The sequence below is a fragment of the Haliotis rubra genome, unplaced genomic scaffold (assembly GCF_003918875.1).
Source record: "Haliotis rubra isolate DU_JTF1 unplaced genomic scaffold, ASM391887v1 Scf1206, whole genome shotgun sequence".
In the NCBI taxonomy this organism is placed as follows: Eukaryota; Metazoa; Mollusca; class Gastropoda; order Lepetellida; family Haliotidae; genus Haliotis; species Haliotis rubra.
This window is the reverse complement of record NW_025765122.1, coordinates 153,263-174,360: the sequence shown is the minus strand read 5'-3', so window position 1 is coordinate 174,360 and position 21,098 is coordinate 153,263. Positions and strand designations below refer to the sequence as shown.

Below are 21,098 nucleotides of genomic sequence, written 5' to 3'. Positions count from 1 at the left end.
GATTCCCCACATGGGCACAATGTGTTAAGCCCATTTCTGGTGTCCCCCGCCGTGATATTGCTGGAATATTGCTACATTCCCTCTCTCTCTCTCTCTCTCTCTCTCTCTCTCTCTCTCTCTCTCTCTCTCTCTCTCTCTCTAAAGAAATTTATCTTCAATTACTTTACGTATCTTGTGAAGCGACATATAATTGTTCTGCTCCATGTTACAGGGAAGAAACAGGGAAGAAACCAAGCCTTACAATCTCGTTGTTTAAATTCTCCTGGAATCCACCACAGCAGGAAGATTTATTTTCTTTTAAAGCCTGAGAACTGCTTGTGTCACTTCTGATGTGGTCCCAAGGTTTATCTGTTCAGCTGAGTGAGAACCAGTACCTTCATTTCAGGCAGTTTACGCGGCGGAGTCTGGAACCACCTGTACTCTATCTACTGGAGACAGCTCAAGCTGTAATATTTGTTTGTTTCTTCTTTAAAGCCCCGCTCAGCAATGTTCCAGCTATATGGCGGCGGTCTGTAAATAATCGAGTCAGGACCTGACAATCCAGTGATCCAAAGCATGAGCATCGATCCACGCAATTGACATGTGTCGACCAAGTCAGCGAGCTTGACCACCCGATCCTATTAGTTGCCTCTGATGACAAGAATGGGTTGCGAGAGACCAATTCTAACGGATCTTCACGGTCCCGAGATTTAAGAACATTCATTTTAGTCGAAAACGTAAAGGAAATACGGTTGTTACAAACTTTAAGAACAAGTCCTCCCTTTGAGTTGGCTATGTTAGTTTGCTACATTACATAAATTGTGAAATCATGTGTATAAATTCCAAATATGTTTATTGGCTGACCCGTGTCATGGACTTCGTAAAAAGAACTACCAGCAGAATGAAGATCTGTGGTTTACAACGTGAAATGATTCGTAAATGCTTTGAAGAGGATATTTTCACTTAACATTATGTAATAAACGTGTACTATCTCACATCACACAAAATGGCTTGCGGAAATTACCGAGAACAAAAACCAGGAAATATAAACGTTTAGTCATCATGGCTTACCGCGAAAGTCAACCATCAACTTACAAATATGGCGGAAGCGAAATGCTGAATGTTTAATTATAGTTCGAACCTGGCGGTTTCGATGTAGAGAAAGGCCACACAGCTTTCCTGTCTCTTCCCACTTACCCTGCTGAGATGATGTGGTATTGTTTCTGAAAACTGTGTGAAAGATGCGTACTGTCTGTCTCACTCACTCACTGACTCACTAAACCACACACTCACTCAACCACTCACTCAAATACTCACTTAACCACTAACTCAACCACTCACTCAACCACTCATGCAAACACTCATTAATTCAACAATTCACTCCGTCACCAAACTGTACACGGCGTACTACGTTTGTATATCGTCCGCATAAGTGATTAAAGCGTGCGAGCACACCTGAGTGATTCCTGAACACGCTTCGGTAACTCATGAACACGCTTACGTAACTCATGAACATGTTTTAGGAACTAATGAACAGTAGTTACACGCTTAAGTAAGATGTGAGCCTTTCGTAATTCACCGCCAAGCCATCGTAAGTCACACATTTAACCCATGTTAGACGAGGTTGTGTTCCCGTGCACACATTTATAGTGTGGAGCGTACCCAAAATAAATACACTCACCTAAGCACTCACTCAAACATACACGCATACATATCTTATGTGGGTGTCCCATCAAAACTTCACCACATACCACACGGTACTCCCATCAAAACTCCACTACATACCTAACGGTACTCCGATCAAAATTTCACTACCTTCCATACGATACATTTTATTCAATTTTCTATATCTCAGTCTGAAACACCTATGTAAGACTAAATAGTATGTCCGTTATTGACGACAATACAGGGTATTCTTTATCTGTAGGTGTAAATATTTACACACCATGTTTTACCATCCCTCAGGCAGATCCATTAAAATGTTTATCATGTCGTCGTGTCGTGACGTTCACAATAATGATATTAGACTTTTTGTGTAGTTAAAGGTAAAAAAAAAGATATGCGGCCTACTTATAGTGTTTGATTTAAGCTATATATGGAAATAAACCTGCCTTCAGACAAACGTTTTTCCAGGGTGGTTTTGAAAAGGCGATAACGCCGCAGTGAATGCAGATACGGGTACTGTCTAGCCTGTTTGTTCAGCCATTTGAGAGTTGACAGACGTGAGGATTCGGTGGTCACAATGCCCGTCATGTATGGATGTTATTTAGATGCATGGCCAGCAGGGAAAACAAACACCGAGCAGCTCTAGGATTGCAGGTGAGAAAAGACCCACATTGCTCTAGGATTGCAGGTGAGATTCTACCATTATAAAACAAAGCCCGGGCTTACACAAGAGTGTTGCTAAAACGGTTGGGCAAGTCCTCGATACTATTCTAAATAAAAAGTTGTACAGCCTATCGGGCTTACACGAAAAATAGTGGCTTGCTACACGCCTGGATTGACGGAGCGCAAATATTGCTTCGACTACCGTACGTATGTGTGAATAAATCGGTGTAGTATCGACGTTGCGTACATATTGCTTCGATTACCGTGCGTATAAGTTAATGACTACGTGTAGGATCGACATAGCATAAATATAGCTTCGACTACCGTACGTATGAGTGAATGAATCGGTGTAGGATTGACGTAGCGTAGATATTGCTGCAAATAACGTACGTATATACTAATAACTGGATGTAGGATTGACGTAGCGTAGATATTACTTCGACTACTGTACGTGTATGTTGAAGACTGGATGAAGGATTGAAGTAGCGTAGATATTACTTCGACTACTGTACGTGTATGTTGAAGGCTGGATGAAGGATTGAAGTAGCGTAAATATTACTTCGACTACTGTACGTATATGTTGAAGGCTGGATGTAGGATTGAAGTAGCGTAGATGTTACTTCGACTACTGTACGTGTATGTTGAAGGCTGGATGAAGGATTGAAGTAGCGTAGATATTACTCGACAACTGTACGTGTATGTTGAAGGCTGGATGTAGGATTGACGTAGCGTAGATATTACTTCGACTACTGTACGTGTATGTTGAAGGCTGGATGAAGGATTGAAGTAGCGTAGATATTACTTCGACTACTGTACGTGTATGTTGAAGGCTGGATGTAGGATTGAAGTAGCGTAGATGTTACTTCGACTACTGTACGTGTATGTTGAAGGCTGGATGTAGGATTGAAGTAGCGTAGATATTACTCGACTACTGTACGTGTATGTTGAAGGCTGGATGTAGGATTGAAGTAGCGTAGATATTACTTCGACTACTGTACGTGTATGTTGAAGGCTGGATGTAGGATTGAAGTAGCGTAGATATTACTTCGACTACTGTACGTGTATGTTGAAGGCTGGATGAAGGATTTGCCGTAGCGTAGATATTACATCGACTATTGTACGTGTATGTTGAAGGCTGGATGTAGGATTTGACGTAGCGTAAATATAGCGTAAAGTATACCGTACGTCCGTATATGTCAAAGACTGTATTTTAATGTCTGGATGTACGTTTGTAGTGGCGCAAATATTACTTCGAATGCTGTGCGTACATGTTTAAGTCTGGACGTACGTATGATTTAGCGCATCTTTTGCGTCGACTATTGTACGCATATGTAAAAGGCTAGGTCTACGATTAACATATCGCTTCGGCTATTGTATATATCAATAACAGGGCGTAAGATTGAAGTAGGGCAAATATCACCTCTATCCTACATATATTATCACTATGTTAAGGATATATGTGAGAATGACTACAGTGCACGTGTTAAAGACAGGGTGAAACACTGACGTAGCGCAAATATTACCTCGACTACCGCACGTCTGTGTTAAACAATGGGAGTGAGATGATATTGCTTCGACTCACCTACGTTAATGTTACAGAGAGGGGTTGAGATTTTTGGAGCCATTTTATAATATATAATATATGGGTGGTAAGATGGACGTTCCACTAGAGTAGCCTCGTGAAAATAACCAAGAGCTGATTTCACTACACTCAGAAGGGAAGCCCTATGGATAAAGCGTTAGCTCATCACACCGAAGGACCGGGTTCTTTTCCCCATGGGTAAAATGTGTGAAACTGATTCACAGAGTCCTTTGTCGTGATGTTGTCCATGCAATGTTGGTGAGTGAGTCGAGTTTGGCGCTGTCTCAGGTATAAGGTAGGCCACGTGCGTCTTTGCTCACACTATCAACCACTGGTTACAGACGAGATCGCTCGAGCCCGAATCACTATAGCTGACACGCTGCTGATGGCGTGAAATGGAACTGATGTTGCTCATCGGCCTCCTTCACTCCTTGTTTTAGACCACTACAGTGAGGTAGCCGTTGAAATATTATCTGCACAGCCAGTGTGCATGTAATGCAGAGTGACGCAGTTCGACAGGAAACATTTAACGTTAACTGCACATTAAAATTCTTGATGCTAAAAACCTTTCTCTCAAATTCATAACCAACCAGCTACCATAACACGTTTTACATATGTTGAGAACCATCCAGTAACGTCACAAATCGAGGTCATTTGGAAAACCCATCAAGCAAGTATGAAACATTCGGAACACATCGGCCCGTTACGGGAATGATCATCGGGCCGAGTAAAACAAGGTCATACAAACTGGTTTGGATTGAGCGTCAACAGTTTTTGTTAAGAGCATGTGTAGATACTTATTTGCGGTGAATTTGGCGTGTAATGTACACATAATTGGTTTCATGCTCCAATCTCGTGAAGAGGGCTTTGCGGCCACAGGACTATTTGATGTATGTATTGACAGAACTGAGCGCAGCTCTAGAGGATGGTAGTTTATTAGATTGCCACCGTTATTGTGTTATCCCATGGATTACCCCAAGCTGTTTTCTCCTATGTGTGAGAAAGCAGATTTCTGAAGGAAAGCGGATAATACAAGTATTCTATAACTGTAGGTAGCGGCTGACGGGGACATTGTGATGCAAGAGATGGGATGCTGATTCAGAGGAGGAGAAGTATGTAACGTCTGTGAGTTCTGGTGCTCGGTCATGCGATGGATCTTAAAGTTTATAGAACTTGACATTCGTAGAGGATATGCGATACATACTTCACGGATGAACATACGATGTGTTGGTTTGTGACGGAGTACTGGGTTGTCATTGTGAGAATTCGTTGTCAAAAAGGAAGTACGTGTGGGTTTGCTGAATTGGTGAACTGGTTCACGAAGGTTTATGCGTGTGGTTATCTGATAGTGTTATGTGATGGGACGGAGCCCAGTTTGTTTGATGAAATGATACAACGTATTGGCAATCACATAACGAATGTATCCAATCAGGTAGTGAGACTGGCTGGATATACAATAACTCCGAGTAACCTTTGTGAAAAACGTTTTGTGTGGGACAAAGACGTATGCGTGTATTTCGCCAAAATAGACCAGTAGCTAATCCAACAGATGACAAAAACATCAGCGTTTGGATTAGAAACTTGATTATATTAGAAAACAAAACTTTCATCGGAAGACCATAACGAGGAGTGTCATTGTATTTATAATTTCTGTTTTGGTGATGTGCTTCTAATCACCATGTACATGCTTATATTCCTGTTGACGTCCGCGGTGCACGCTGTGACCTCTGACGTCCATTACGTTGACCTTCTGCGAGGTCACGACCTCAAGTCCGAGGTCGTGTCCAAGTCCACCCTACAAGTCATCCAGCTACAGATCATCGAGCTCAAGAAGCTTGTAGAAAAACAACAAACGGTTTTAGCTCAGCTGGTCGAAGGGCAGAATAAACTAGCTAAGTATAAATCCAGAGAATTAAGGAAGAACAAGCATACACGAAGATACCTCAGGAAAATATACAAGTCATGCACATGCGAATCTCGCAGCAACCCCGCAAAGTATTACAGCAAGGTCATGGACGATGCCAAGGGAGACAACTCCAAAAGAATGATACTTTTTGACAGATCGAAATCCGATGATGTCACTAAGAGCAAGAATGTCTTGTTGGGTGACAGTAACAGTATACCCGACGAAGGGAGTATGATTAATGTGCGTGTCCCTCAAGGAGACGGAGGTGACGCGACTAGAGGTCTGAGAGACTCTCAGGTAGTGATTGCACCACCCACACAGGATACCAGTGACCAAAATGGGGGTGACAAGGTATTGGATGGTCTACCCGAAGATGAGCTAAGACCGACATCAACTACGGTACAATCAACGTCGACACAGTCGTTAACAACATCTGCAACAACAGAGACTCCAGTAATGTTTGGAGATGGTTCTGACTTCAATGAAGGTGAGCTACAGGAGTTTCTTGTGAACGTTCACCTTCGCGACACCCACATTACACCATGTAGTTGGTTTGCTGTTGAGGCCACATTCATCGTTATAGATAAATGACGACTGGGGTAAATATAGTATACTACGTTTATAACGACCATGCCTTTAACGAAGTGACGGATATGGCGAACGCTGCCGGTCTCTTGCAGAGAGAAATATTAGTGGAAATGCTTATAACGAACTAAAACTAATGGTCATTTTGAGTTCGTTATAACCGTAGTTTGCTGTATCCGAATATGGACCAGGCATCCAGTAGTTATTATGCACATTTACCCGCGCCAGACTACCAGGCCACCCGATCTTACAATATGCGATGCTGAGGAACTCACATCATGTAAAAGTCTTTTGTGTAGAGTTATTTCCCTTGACCACTTTCCACTGGGGTTCAAGGTCGTTTATAGGGGCGGTGGCGTAGCCTAAAGGTTAAAGCGTTGGCTCGTCACGCCGAAGACCCGGGTTCGAATCCCCACATGGGTACAATGTGTGAAGCCCATTTCTGGTGTCCCCCGCCGTGATGTTGCTGGAATATTGCTAAAAGCGGCGTAAAACCAACCTCAGTCAGTCAAGGTCGTTTATACCACATTAGAAACTTGTTGATGTGCTATTGAACGCCGTATTCAGCAATGCAGCACGTACATGGTGGCGTCACACGGAATAACCCATTATTCTACCACACTTATAATTCCCTTTGCTGCGTTGCGTCCCTCGGCCTTCGTTGGACACGCCATTGTTGGTTCGAAATACGAGATAAGGATTCGTATTGACGCCCTCAGGTTCCAGCGTCTCCTTGAACACGCTTAGTCTAGACCCCTAAAATCTGACAACTCTTCGAATGCATGGACCATGGAGTGAGTGAGTGAGTATGGTTTTACGCCGCTTTTTTTAGCAATATTCCAGCAATATCACGGCGGGGGACACCAGAAATGGGCTTCACACATTGTACCCATGTGGGGAATCGAACCCGGGTCTTCGGCGTGACGAGCGAACGCTTTAACCACTAGGCTACCCCACCGCCCCCATGGACCATGGACATTGTGGGGACGGTGCTGTAGCCTTGTATTCTATGTGTTCGATCTTCAGCCAGAAGCTCCTGGTTCTATTGCCCACATTGTTACAATGTCTGAATCCCGTTTCTGGTGTCCACAGCCATAATAGTGCTGGAATATTGCTAAAAGCGTCGTAAAACCATACCCATTCGCTTAGTGTTACTTATTATCTATGATTCATTAAACATGACACTTGTTAATCCGGGCGATTTAACTCATAACGGTAACATCTTTAGTTACGAGGTTTACCATTATGCGTTTCAGAGTGGTTACGTGCTTTGAAAACGTGTATCACTCTTTAACGTTGTGAACGAGCTACGTGTTGGCAGGATGAGTGACACTGTTCGCACACGGTGGCGTGATTACCGCTCATCAGACCAGGAACCGGTACACTGTTCCCACCGAGGCGCCGTGCTGTTGATGGAGTCAGTTCTCAATGGTGTTCTGGCAAGCGGATACTTCTGCGAGCTGACACAAAAAAGAACATAGCACAGATGGAAGTGTTGTTAAATTCACTGCAAATATTTTGTTCTGTGCGATCACTTGACTGCACGTACACATGTTTTGTTAACACCCGGAGTATAGATTGTAAGTCTGTTTTATCATTTCACTAGATATCCAAATCGTCACGCGTCGGTTTAAATTGTATAAATTGGAAAACTGATACCTCCCCTCCCTTCCTAACTCAGCTCTAACCTCTTTCTTCACATTCTCTCTCTCTCTCTCTCTCTCTCTCTCTCTCTCTCTCTCTCTCTCTCTCTCTCTCTCTCTCTCTCTCTCTCTCTCTCTCTCTCTCTCTCTCTCTCTCTCTCTCTCTCTCTCTCTCTTAGAAACTACTGAACCTCACCCCATCTCATACTATATTCTTATGCAAAGTAGAGGTGCACACACATTAATCATAACATGACATCTATCTAAGTTGAACTTTGAAGATGAGTATTTTCTAAAAGACAGTTATTATGACAGTGATCAAGGTCCACCTATTTGACGGTAATTCCATCACAGCAATATCTAACACACCACACAGACGCTTTGGCATTCGAACCCAGACATCGGCAATACGAGCGAACGCTTTACCAACTGGGCACCCACACATTGCAGACACAGGCTGCTGACTGTGAAATGTCCTGACGGTGGCACCACCGAGTACAGGCGGCGTTGTCGGAGCTGCGACAGTCGCGTCTGTCCCACATCCAACACTGTTCTTTGAAATAGGCGTAAATATTTAACAGAAAACGTCAACCTAATTAACCTTTCAATGGAACATCGGTTGAGCGATCAAGATGTCATTTACATGGCAGGGTTATTATGTTACATGCATTTCAGCTTGGTGCTCGGTGTGAAAAGCCACACATATAATACTGCCTACACACTCACACCATACACCCTTCGCACATCACACACTATAAACACACAACAAGCACACATCCCACACACAACGCACCACACATACACACCACACATACACACCCTACACCACACATACACACCCTACACACAACGCACCACACACTACACACAACGCACCACATATACACGCCCTACACACAACGCACCACACATACACACCCTACATCACACATACACACAACGCTCCACAAATACACACACAACACAACACACATACACACCCTACACCGCACATACACACCACGCACCACACATAAACACCCTACACACAACGCACCAAACATACACACCCTACACACAACGCACCACACATACACACCACGCACCAAACATACACACCCTACACACCACGCACCAAACATACACACCCTACACACAACGCACCACACATACACACCACACATACACATACACACCACACACCACGCACCAAACATACACACACCACGCACCACACACACACACACCCTACACACCACACATACACACCCTACACACAACACACCACGCATACACAACACACATACACACCCTACACACAACACGCACATGCTATACACCACACAGAACCGGGGATATCACGTTTGTAGTAACTTCTCACGATCAGATGGTGGCAATGCTGTCAGCCAGAATATTGATCTTCAGTAACCCATGCTTGTCGTAAGAGGCGACTAACGGGATCGGGTGGTCAGGCTCGATGACTTGGTTGACACATGTCATCGGTTCCCAATTGCGCAAATCGATGCTCAAGCTGTTGATCACTGGTTTGCCTTGTCCAGGCTCGAATATTTACAGACCGCCGCCATATAGCTGGAATATTCCTGAGTGCGGAACAACTCTCAAGATAAGTTGACTGTGAGAAACTGAACCCTCTCTCACCGATTTCCCATTTATACCAAGCACAGACAAAAAATCCATCATCGAGCATATATGTCCCGTCCATGTTGATAATTATCATAACGGAGACTGCGATGTGGGGAAGCTATGCGGCACTAGTTAACTCACATTTTGAAACACGTGGTATTGGCTCTCCGATTCCACACTGACCTTAAGTGACCCCGACACGCCCAGCTCTGAACGTATTGACCAGATAAACGATCGCGTGTCCACCATCACTCTCGAGGGGCGTGGTGTTGTATGATGGGAATGTTCCAAACCAAGTCTGTCAACACGTGGTCAGCTTGCAGTATTCCTAAACCTTCGTGACGACCGACAGGAAATATTTACACCCGGAGAAGGAAACACACCACGTGTGTATATGTTAAGTAATAGTGCGTCTTTCACATGCGTGTTTGTATGCAATCTAACCATGTTATGCATCTCTCACGGCGAAGCTGGTAATCAGATTTGAAAGGAAGTTGTAAATACGAAGTGGATGGGTTGTTCCCTTGAACGTTTACTTAAAGAAAATCATTTGGCAATTCCATGTCGAAATTAGACTTTTTCAAAGAACCTGCTGTCTCTGGAATAACTGCATGTTCTATCAAGTTACACATGGCTGCATCTCTCAGCATGCGCTGTGGGTTTAGTATACACCTCGACAACTGTACACTCAGCCGTAGAATAGCAAGAAGCAATTGCTAGAGAATAATGGCCGAAACATCTTAATGGCCGAAACATCTTAATGGCCGAAATGGCATCCATCAAATATCAAGATATAAATATTTTGGAATTAAGCTGAATATTAACAGTCATATATGGCTGAGAAATAATATTGAAGAGTCTGTTCGATGTTTGGAGGGCAAGAGATTGTAAACAAAATTTGCAAGCTAAGCAGTTTAGTCCTTAAGCTATAAAAGTTTTCCAAAGAAACATGTTCAATTAAGTAATAGAGAATATTTGCCCTCATTTTGAATAATAAATCAATAAAGGTTCCTCGTCTCAGACTAACAGAATTTTGGAAATGGAGGGGCAACCCTTAGACTTTCATTTTGAATCTGAAGCATTTAATAAGACACTTTAATTTGTTTGACTTTCAAAGTGTTTCCAACAAAGAAAGTTATGGTCACAGTAGACTATATATTACAACATGTACGTTACTGCAGTTCTTACTGAATTGTAGTTATGATGTATCCAAATTAAGGTAACATTGACTCTTTTTCACAAATATATTTTAGATATATCTTCTTAAATATACTCTCCCCAAAAAGAAACGCATCATGAAAATAGCAATTTCATGTAGCAATGAATTAAGACGTGATTCATTTTACAAAAGGTTTTGCTCTGTTTATGAGTCCTATGGTGTTTATGTTTTGAAACATCACAACAAAACGCACCATCCATAAAATACCCGTATTTAACAGCATGATTTTCAATTTCGGCGTGTAGTGTCACAGAATACACAATTCACACGAATGCACGTGATAGTTGGGGATCAGATAGTCTCAAGGATTGGTATAATAGGTTGATCGCTGTCTGTCGATTATTCACTGTATTTGGAATATTGTTGACGAAAGCAAAATGCCACATCTAAGTGAAGCCAACCGTCATATCGCCATTGGTTTGTCTCAACGTGCAGTTGCCCGACGCATGAATGTTCACCAAAGCACCATTTCACGGCTCTGGGAGAGATATCGCCGGCAGAATGCGGTAGCAGATGCCCCTCGTAGTTGGCGATCTCGACCGACCACTGCGGCGCAGGATCGCTACATCCGGGTACATCACCTGCGTCATCGAACAGCTACGGCGATCAGTACCGCTCGACAAATACCCGGATTGAGGAGGCTTTCTTCACAGGCCGTCAGGAACAGGTTGAGAGAGGCTAGTTAACGTGCCAGAAGACCTTATTTTGGCCCTGTGCTTCGACAACAACATCGTCGACATCGAGTTCAATGGTGCACCAACGTTCAGGCCTGGAACCTACCGAATTGGCGTAGAATCTGGTTCAGTGATGAATCACGATTTCTATTGGAACGACGCGATGGAAGAATGCGGGTGTACAGACGTCGACGTGAACGTTTCGCCGACGTTTGCGGTCCCCAGGTGGACAGATTCAGCCGGGACAGTGTTATGATGTGGGGGGAGATCACCTGCCGTAGGAGAAGTGATTTTTTCGTTCGATGCCGAGGCGATGCCGTGCAGTTCCGGATGCCCACGGTGGTCACACGAGGTATTGACCTCAGCGCCACCACACTTCTCCATGTGACACTCAAACTGACTTTCCTCGAGTTGGTGCCAAAGACGGATAAGTCTGCATTATCAGTGTGCAATTTCGCTATATTTCATTGACTCATAAAGCCTATAAGATGTTTCAAAATAAACATCAAAATACAGTTGAAATTCCTATATGCGTTTCTTTTTGTAGAGAGTATATAAAACAGTATTCATTATGGAGATTGACAATAGACAGCTACTGTCCAGATCAATTGTGTTTCAAAGATAGTTTTACATGGTGAAACGACGGCCACCTAGAAGATTACGCACATAAAACATAACTTGTATGTAAAGAAGGTAAACTGTTGGGCAAGGCTACACATAAGAGTGAGTGAGTGAGTGAGTATGGTTCTACGCCGCTTTTAGCAATATTCCAGCAATATCACGGCAGGGGACACCAGAAATGGGCTTCAGACATTGTGCCCATGTTGGGATTCGAACCCGGGTCTTCGGCGGGACGAGCGAACGCTTTAACCACTAGGCTACCCCACCGACCCTGCACATCAGACATTAACTTGGATCCTCATAGAGTCTCGCCGTCAAACGTTGTCAAGGTTTTAGGTCAACATCAACTCGGGCCTACTCTGAAATACAGTACAACCAGAAATTATTGAGAATTTAAGATTGTCATTTTTTTTTCACTCATTACTCACGTATTAAATGTGAATATTAGCAGAACATAACTCCAGATTCAAAGACAGATGAACAGTTAATATTTTGTCAAGTCACCATAGGCAGCAATGCAGGTTTCAATGCGGCAGGGCATACTACTGATCAAAGAAGTTAGAAAGTCGTGGTCCATGCTGTCCCAATATCGGACCACCTCTTCTTTCATTTCAGCAATATTTGTCAGATTTTTCTTATTGACACTTTCCTTCATAAGTCCCCAAACATTTCCTATTGGATTTAGGTCAGGGCTATAGCTTGGCCAATCTAATAATGTCATATTTTGGGTCCGAAACCAGGCCTGTGAATGCTTTGAACGATGTTTTGGGTCATTGTCCTGCTCGAAAATCCAAACATTTCCCTAGAACACGTGAGCAGATGGAAGTAAATGTCCCTCAAGAATATCTGTGTACCGCTCACTGTTCATATTCCCTTCAAATACACAGAGGGGTCTTGCCCCTAACACAGATATGCCACCCCACACGTTAAATTTCGGACTGTACTTTGGGCGCTGATACAAAGGTTTTTCAGTTTGTTTGGTCCAGAATTTCAGTGTATTAGGAAACAGCCACACACAACTTTTATCTGAGAAAATCACATTATCCCAGTTAAAATTTCTATGCTGTAAGCACAAGTTCAACCTTCACTTCTTTTGTTCAGGTTTCATGATCGGTGATGGAAGTCCTCGACTTTTCTGCCAACCCATTGCATGCAGCTCAGTTCTAATTGTCTCCTTACAGACAGCCACAGTTCCTCTATCAATCATATCCAGCCTTAAGTTTTCTAAACTCCTTCGTTTGTTTTTAGAAACAAGAATACCAAGCCGCCTCCTGTCATCGACAGTCAATTTTTTTGGCCTACCTGCGCCTCCCTGTTGCTCAATGCCATATCCATTTGCAATATTTTTCAAAACACTATAAACAGTGGACAATGGGATGCCTGTTCTACTTGAAATCACTTTAGCTGATATGATGTCCTTGTTATAATACTCTTAAATCAACTTCCTCTTCTCTAAATCAACCATACTGAGGATCACTGAAAATGTCGTCTGCTAGCAAGTAAACAAAGGGGGATAACTCTTCACAAACTAATGAAAAAGGATTAACGGAGTTGTCTCTCTTGAATGAAACCACGCACTTGATAGCTGGTCAAGGTTGTTTATACTAGAAATCCAATTAAACATATTCCTAAAATTCTCAATAATTTCTGGTCAAACTATACTATCAAGTTAAAATGATGTGATGTGTCGTGAGTGAGTACGGAGTACTCTGTAGTTCAGACAACGACTGTACTCAATTCGATGTTCAGCCATCACAACAGTTTGTAGTTATGTAAAAAGACGTTACATTCTTCTGTTAACCTGAACACCTACAGTCATGACTGAGAGAATGGTCAAGGAAGTAAATACCTGAATAAGTGAGTGAGTGAGTGAATGAGTGACGCAGGGTTTGGGCTTGCGATTAATCGGTTTTAGACATTTAGCAATTTACCATCAATATCAGGCCAGGGGACACGGAATTGGGTGTCAAGCAACGATCGGGTGTTTGCATCGAACCAAAGCCTTCGTTGTGCCTAGCGAACGCTTGTGCCACTAGGCTACCCCCGTCTCTGTCTGTTTCCATTTCAACACAAGTGCATGATGTCTTTTGTTTCAGAATCATATGATGTCTTTGTCAATCTGGAGTCAGGGAAAGTCTGGGGTAACCATAGCGACGTCATATGGCTTCACCCGCCTTCAGAGGAATCATCGTCCTTGTGTAGTCGTCAGGGATTGGCCCGTTTGCAATTCCGTCAGCCGTCGTCCAATCAGCGACACGATAAGATCAAGATTGACATGTGGTTTGACTCGCCTAGTGGTTGGGTCTTCAACGTCGGCGATTCCAAATCTAACGATGGAGGATGTGAGTCACTTCATGCATATTTTTTTTTTATTTTTATTAAGACTAAGATCTATTACTGTATATTTATTGGACGAAAATGTATATTGTGTCTTTATAACACAGATCTATCCTATTTCAGCCGGAGATGGAACCACCCAAGAGAATGATTGTGAGGCTCAAGGTTATGGCGCATCTTTCTCCATCCACGGAAGTGACAAGTCTCCAAATCCCTTGAAGAAGATGTTATATGAAAGTAGAGACTTCATCACGTCACGTGTTACACTGATTGTCAAAGATGAAACGATCACATGGGACAACCATCATGGAAACGCCAACTTCTTACAGAGCCCCGCCCTGTTTGCTCTCAACAACCAATCAGACAGCCAGGGTCCTGTCAACCGGGACATATATCTGTCACTCAACAGGGTGATAGCGGGGACATACAGAAGTGGGCGTGGTTTATGTAATGTGGCTCTGAAGTGGTTGGAATAAATGTACAAAATATCGTATAATTTAAACATGCAATATGCCTATTTGGTGCAGCAGTCAGTGGAATATTCACTCACTGTCATAAAGAAGTCGTTGAATTCATACAAGAACCTCCCTTCCCCTCGTAGTAACCACGTCCCCAACAATTAATAGAGAATAATTTGATTATCCAATTGTGCACGTTTGTATCTGTATAATCCCAACTTTTCATTTCTGAATCGATACTGACTGACTGACTGACTGAGTTTGGTTTTACGCCGCTTTTAGCAATATTCCAGCAATATCACGGCGGGGGACACCAGAAATGGGCTTCACTCATTGTACCCATGTGGGGATTCGAACCCGGGTCTTCGGCGTGACGAGCCAACGCTTTAACCACTAGACTACCCCACCGCCCCTCTGAATCGATACAAAATCTCAAATCACTCAAATCACTCCAAGTTCGTCAAAAACATTTAGGAACATTGCCGAGATCGGCGTTAAACAACAAACAAAGTTAACCACATACAGTGCAGAGAAAATAAGTGATGTTGTTTCAATTGTTACGACATGATAACTAATGATGTGACAATTATAGACTGCAAGTCTGCAAGATTACAACCAAAGCGTGATGCAAGGCCACATTCAGCGTGGTTGAGATCAGAGACACTGCGTGATCTCACTTAAGGGTAAGATTTGATGCTAAATGTGTTTCACTGATTCCCGTTTTCCATCTATCATGAGTAACAGGGAGTTTACATGATGATTCCTGCGTATTTGACGCGATAATTATGTTAATGACTCTCAAAATACATCATATGTCTGCAAGTTTTATTGGCCCTCACAATTCAGTTCAATAAAATCGATATGATACGCAAAAATGATATTGCTCGATGTTAGTTTGACTTTTACAGAGCTGTCAGATGGTTCCAGGATCAAGGAGACAGTAATCCTGGCTGTCTGAATTGAACTATGCTGTAGTCTCATTTGGAGGACATACCAGATACTTGATTAACACAAATGTATTTCACATGACTCCCCAAATATTGAAAATGACTCCCAAAAATAAATATTGCGAGTCACCATGACTCCCATTTTTAAAAGTCTGTGTAAAACCCTGTGAAAACTTCTCCCATCTTTCTTATTATCAATTGTTCCAGGTGTTGTTTCATGAGCAGCTGTCGCGCAGTAATTGGCGGTGGGGTAGCCTAGTGGTTAAAGCGTTCGCTCGTCGCGCCGAAGACCAGGTTCGATTCCCCAGTCGATTCTGACGTCCCCCGCCGTGATATTTCTGGAATATTGCAAAAAGCGACGTAGAACTAAACTCACTCACTCACTCACTATCGTCGTAAGGGTCTACCGTGCCCAGCCTTAGACTTGCATCGCATCTCATTTGGTCGGATTTTGACAAAAATAAAAATAATATATGTTGAAAGGGGGTAGCATTGTAAGTTGTTTGATGGCATCTTCAGAAGTAATAACAAGGTAGCAACTAGCATTTGTACCGATTGCATCTTCTTTAATATCTATATGGCGACATTTCGGTATAGATCCTTATACCGTTAACTTCTTAGAGTGGCATTTTAGAAGTTGGGAAGTACAATATTGAGACAGTCTATGGATAGCGACTTTTTTATTTCGTGAGTGCAACGTTTCGATTCTTACTGATTCTTATGCTGTTACCAAGCAAACTGTGAATATGAACCTTCGGTGAATATTGTGAACATGAAACTTCGGTGAATACTGTGAACATAAAACTTCGCTGAATATGGTGATTCAGAATATGAAACGTCGCCATAGAGATATTAAAGAAGCTGTAATCCATACAAGTACTACGTTAGTAGCATTGTACCTTTACTACAAATACAATTGGGGGATAGTTGGTCTTGGTCTCTGTATTACGCAAGTTCTCACCCCGTTGGACAAATAAGGCGTCCCAGTGACTCCGAGGCGTATTGGTCACAACGACGGATATGAGCGTCTGAATGCCAGATCGGTTACAAACAGTACACCCGCCAGAGAATCGAACCTATTGTTAGTCATGATGAGCAGCACACTAACCGTTCAACCATAAGGATGTTTCCTGTTTGAATAAATGATCACTAAACTTCGCCTGTATGAGCGGATTTGGTAATCAAGTTCGGTGTCAATGCATGTCGTCGTTATCCATAACATCAGTCACCTGATAGTCTGGTCCAGACTCGTTTGTTTACAGGCATCCGTTATATATAGCTGAAATATTGAAGAATATGATGAAACAGCAAATGCACTCTCAACACAGACTGACTGATTGACTGAGTTTGGTTTTTACGCCGCTTTTAGTAATATTCCAGCAACATCACGGCGGGGGACACCAGAAATGGGCTTCACACATTGTGCCCATGTGGGGATTCGAACCCGGGTCTTCGGCGTGACGAGCCAACGCTTTAACCATTAGGCTACCCCACCGCCCCCTCAACACAGACAGTCTAGTGACGATAGTGATCAGAGACTAGAAACACACAGACCAGCGAGTTCTTAGTGAGAGAGTTTGGTTTTATGCTATGTTCCAGCAATATCGTGGCATGTGGGAAGTCAAACCCGGGTCTTCGGCGTGACGAGCGTGACTAACCAATGGGCTACCCGACAGCAAGCTCTAAAGTTCTTCAACCCAAAGGACATTTTTCTGAAAGAAGGCTGCAGCTCAGTGGTACTGTTCCAACACTATGAGACACAAGACATAGAATCACCTGAAGCGAACACTTCATCCACAACACCATCTCCATCACCACGTGTCATAGGTGAGGTGAGGTGAAATTGGATTTTACGTCGTGCTTGAGAATATTTCCCTCATATGACGACATGCATGCGTGTGTATTTGCGGCTGCTTGTACTACCCCAAATTTAAGCTGGTTTTATAGTGCTAGCCCACTGAGATACCATGCTGCAGTGAAGCATGAATACTCCACTCAGACACATTATACTGACTCCGAGCTGACCAGACCTTTTTGTACCCATTAATGCCGAGCGCCAGGCAGGGACCAACAAGTACCATATTTTAACGTCTTTTGGTATGACGCGGTCGGGGATCGAACCCGCGACCTTCCACTCTCCGGGCGGATGCTTACAATGAAACGTGTACCTTGCAGACACCCTGCAGGCTAAAATATAGAGTGGTTCATGTGTATGTCCATTTACTGGTACCGTGAAAATCGGGGTTAGAATTGGTCTTCAGCAACCAATGCTTGTCGTAAGAGGCGACTAGCGGGATCAGATGCTCAGGCTCGACTTAGTTGACACATGTCATCGTATCCCAATAGCGTAGAACGATGCTCATGATGTTGATCACTGGATTGTTTGGTCCAGACTCGATTATTTACAGACCGCCGTCTCATACCTGGAATATTGCTGAGTGCGGCGTTAAACAACAACCAAACCGTTTACTGCGGCGTAAAAATCCTCCTCTCTCCGGGGAAGTCCGTTAATTAGGTTCCATGGTGGAAGTTACATGCCAGTAGGATATCAGTTTCTCTGCTGTGTATGTACGTCTGACACGAGAGGCTCAAAATGTAAACACAAGCATATCCTTACAAACATTCACATTAACACTTAGAGTTTATAAACAAACAGGCTTAATAAAGTATGTTCTTGTACATATCACCATGACTGCTGAATGAGAATTATACACAATACAATGTTTATTAATGGGGTCAGGTCAAAGCATGTGAGGAACACATGAATAGTTGCCACGGATATTTCTAATGATAAGTGAATTATTTATTTCATCAAGACTGAAATGGGACACGAGCTTGCGCCAAGCTTGGAACAGATGGTGAATATGACAACAAACCCTGTCATACCGGTGTTTGCAGTAATAGCGCCCTATAGAAAAGGAACCATCAGCGCATGAAGGATAATTCACTACACTACATCGTTCGTTGCGCTTGTCAAAAATTGCAAATGTACTGCAACCATTTCCTATGATCAAGCCCACTATTGTAGTATAAATCGCGGTCTGTGTTTTGGTGAATTCAACGCCGCGTTACATACTCTCACACTTTGCTAAGGATCACAAAAATTCACAACTTTACTTAAACGTAGATTAATAATTTGAAATTGTATCCATTTAAAACTGGATAAATAATAATATGGTATGTATCCCCTCTTTAGGCAAACAGTCACTTTAATCTAACCTTATGCACTTGATAGATGAGTAACCATAAAAATGGTTACCAATCAACCATTTTGAAAATCATGGAACGAGACATTGACAAGTACACAACACCTGTCAATAGCAGGCATGTGATCCACAAGATGCAGTGACATACTGAAACCTAGGATCCATGCTTACAATAAGCTTAGATATTTAAACCAAATTTGACCCCACATCATAGTGTTCTGTTGAATCCATGATTTGATCCTTAGCAAAGTGTGAACAGCATATATCTGTACACCAATGAGATCGTGAAGGAGGACACTGAAATATTAGCAACTCTTCTGTAGATGTAAATGGGTCTCTCGGCACATTTCATATTGTTATTGCGTAAAAGCATCATCTGTTATCATATTCATATCGAATATTTTGATGATAGGGTGGTGAAAAAATTACCATATTGAATGAAACGTCTATTCCTCAACAAAATGAATTACAAAATGAATATTACCCGCTCCACATCGTCAAACCCCACTATGAACATCTGTTGTTTGCCATGTGGGGTATAGATGATTGTGTTTAACATTTGTTTGAAACATTTACACAATGCAACATCCAATAAACATAATTAGATCAAACAATACTCGGGAAATGAACAGCGTTTGTTATGTATGACTGACTGAGTTTGGTTTTACGCCGCTTTTAGCAATATTCCAGCAACATCGCGGCGGGGGACACCAGAAATGGGCTTCACACATTGTACCCATGTGGGGATTCGAACCCGGGTCTTCGGCGTGACGAGCCAACGCTTTAACCACTAGGCTACCCCACCGCCCCCGTTTGTTATGTGAAGCAGAGCGTTCACGTTTTAACAAGTGAATAAACCAGATACAAATGGTGGAAGTGTTTGGATCTATTCATTGATGCCATACCCACTGAAATTGCCTCACGGTTAAAGAGGAAGTATCGATCTTAAGTGAGTAACTGGGTTTTTTGCCAATTTCTAGCTGTATTCCAGCAACATCGCCAGATAGGGGCTTCGCACATTACACACATGGGGAATCGGACCCGGGTCTTCGGCAAGATCGTGTTAGCTGGGTTACATTGGCCCGCTGTCGGCCCAACGCTGTTCAACGATGCCGATATTAGCCGACGGTGCGGATTAGAAGCCAATATCGGGTCGATGATGGCATGCTACCTGGGGACGAGCAAATATAACCTGCTATAAAAAAATGTGGCTACTCTGTATCGACTATGGGGATCGGGTGGTCAGGCTTGGTTAAAAGATTGACACGTCATCGTACGTTTCCTAATTGCATAGATCGATACTCGTGCTGTTGATCACTGGATTGTCTGGTCCAGACGCGATTATTTACAGACCGCGGCCATATACCTGGAACATTGCGGCGTTAAACAACAAACGAACTAACAAACATCATCAGGCTAAAAAAATATTCCCTGATCATGACGTCATAGTCGGCATTACACATTTACCAAACTGACAGCAAATCATCGTGACATGATCTCGGAAGACACTTTCTCACGTTCGGAATGATAGGATATCGTAGTCAATGCCTATCTTAACAGTCGAGTAAAAATGGGGATCTGATGGTGGTCACAGTGTCACTGCGACACAGTTGCTTGTTCATGCTATCAACCACTGGGTTGTCTATTCCTGACACATTTACATACTGCCGAGGTATTTACTGTCTGGCACGTATTACATGATAAATATCACGTAGGCGTTTCAGTGGAATGCATATTCAACATTTCGATTTCTTCCCGACATATGATTGTCAAGCTGTCAGTCCTTTATATAAATACACTAGCATTTCGAGCTATAAATCTGAAGGTTTCGCCGATATTAGGCACGCCTACGATTTGTGCTCCATTCACATGACCTGTTATTTAGTTCCCTTGTCTTGACACATTACGTATATATATCCAAGTAGTTTTTATCCAACACAAATCAGTGTTTTGAAAAGAAGCGGTGTTTCAGAAAAGAAAATCTTTTGAC

General features: G+C 42.8%; 1 protein-coding gene across 1 annotated transcript; it reads left to right on the top strand.

Annotated features, from left to right (window-relative positions):
- The first annotated feature begins 4,599 nt into the window (after window positions 1–4,599).
- On the top strand, window positions 4,600–15,189 carry LOC124264551. The gene is made up of 3 exons (XM_046699302.1): window positions 4,600–6,282; window positions 14,257–14,502; window positions 14,621–15,189. Exons 1-3 carry the CDS (start codon window positions 5,568–5,570, stop codon window positions 14,971–14,973), a joined length of 1,314 nt encoding a protein of 437 aa, XP_046555258.1. The 5' UTR covers window positions 4,600–5,567; the 3' UTR covers window positions 14,974–15,189.
- Window positions 15,190–21,098: the final 5,909 nt, after the last annotated feature.

Bases quoted from the DNA above. Each gene is read 5' to 3' on its own strand.
- LOC124264551 (XM_046699302.1), top strand. From the start codon at position 5,568: ATGTACATGCTTATATTCCTGTTGACGTCCGCGGTGCACGCTGTGACC. The intron at 6,283-14,256 runs GTGAGCTACAGG...CTTTTGTTTCAG, and splicing joins TGGTTCTGACTTCAATGAAG to AATCATATGATGTCTTTGTC. The intron at 14,503-14,620 runs GTGAGTCACTTC...ATCCTATTTCAG, and splicing joins CAAATCTAACGATGGAGGAT to CCGGAGATGGAACCACCCAA.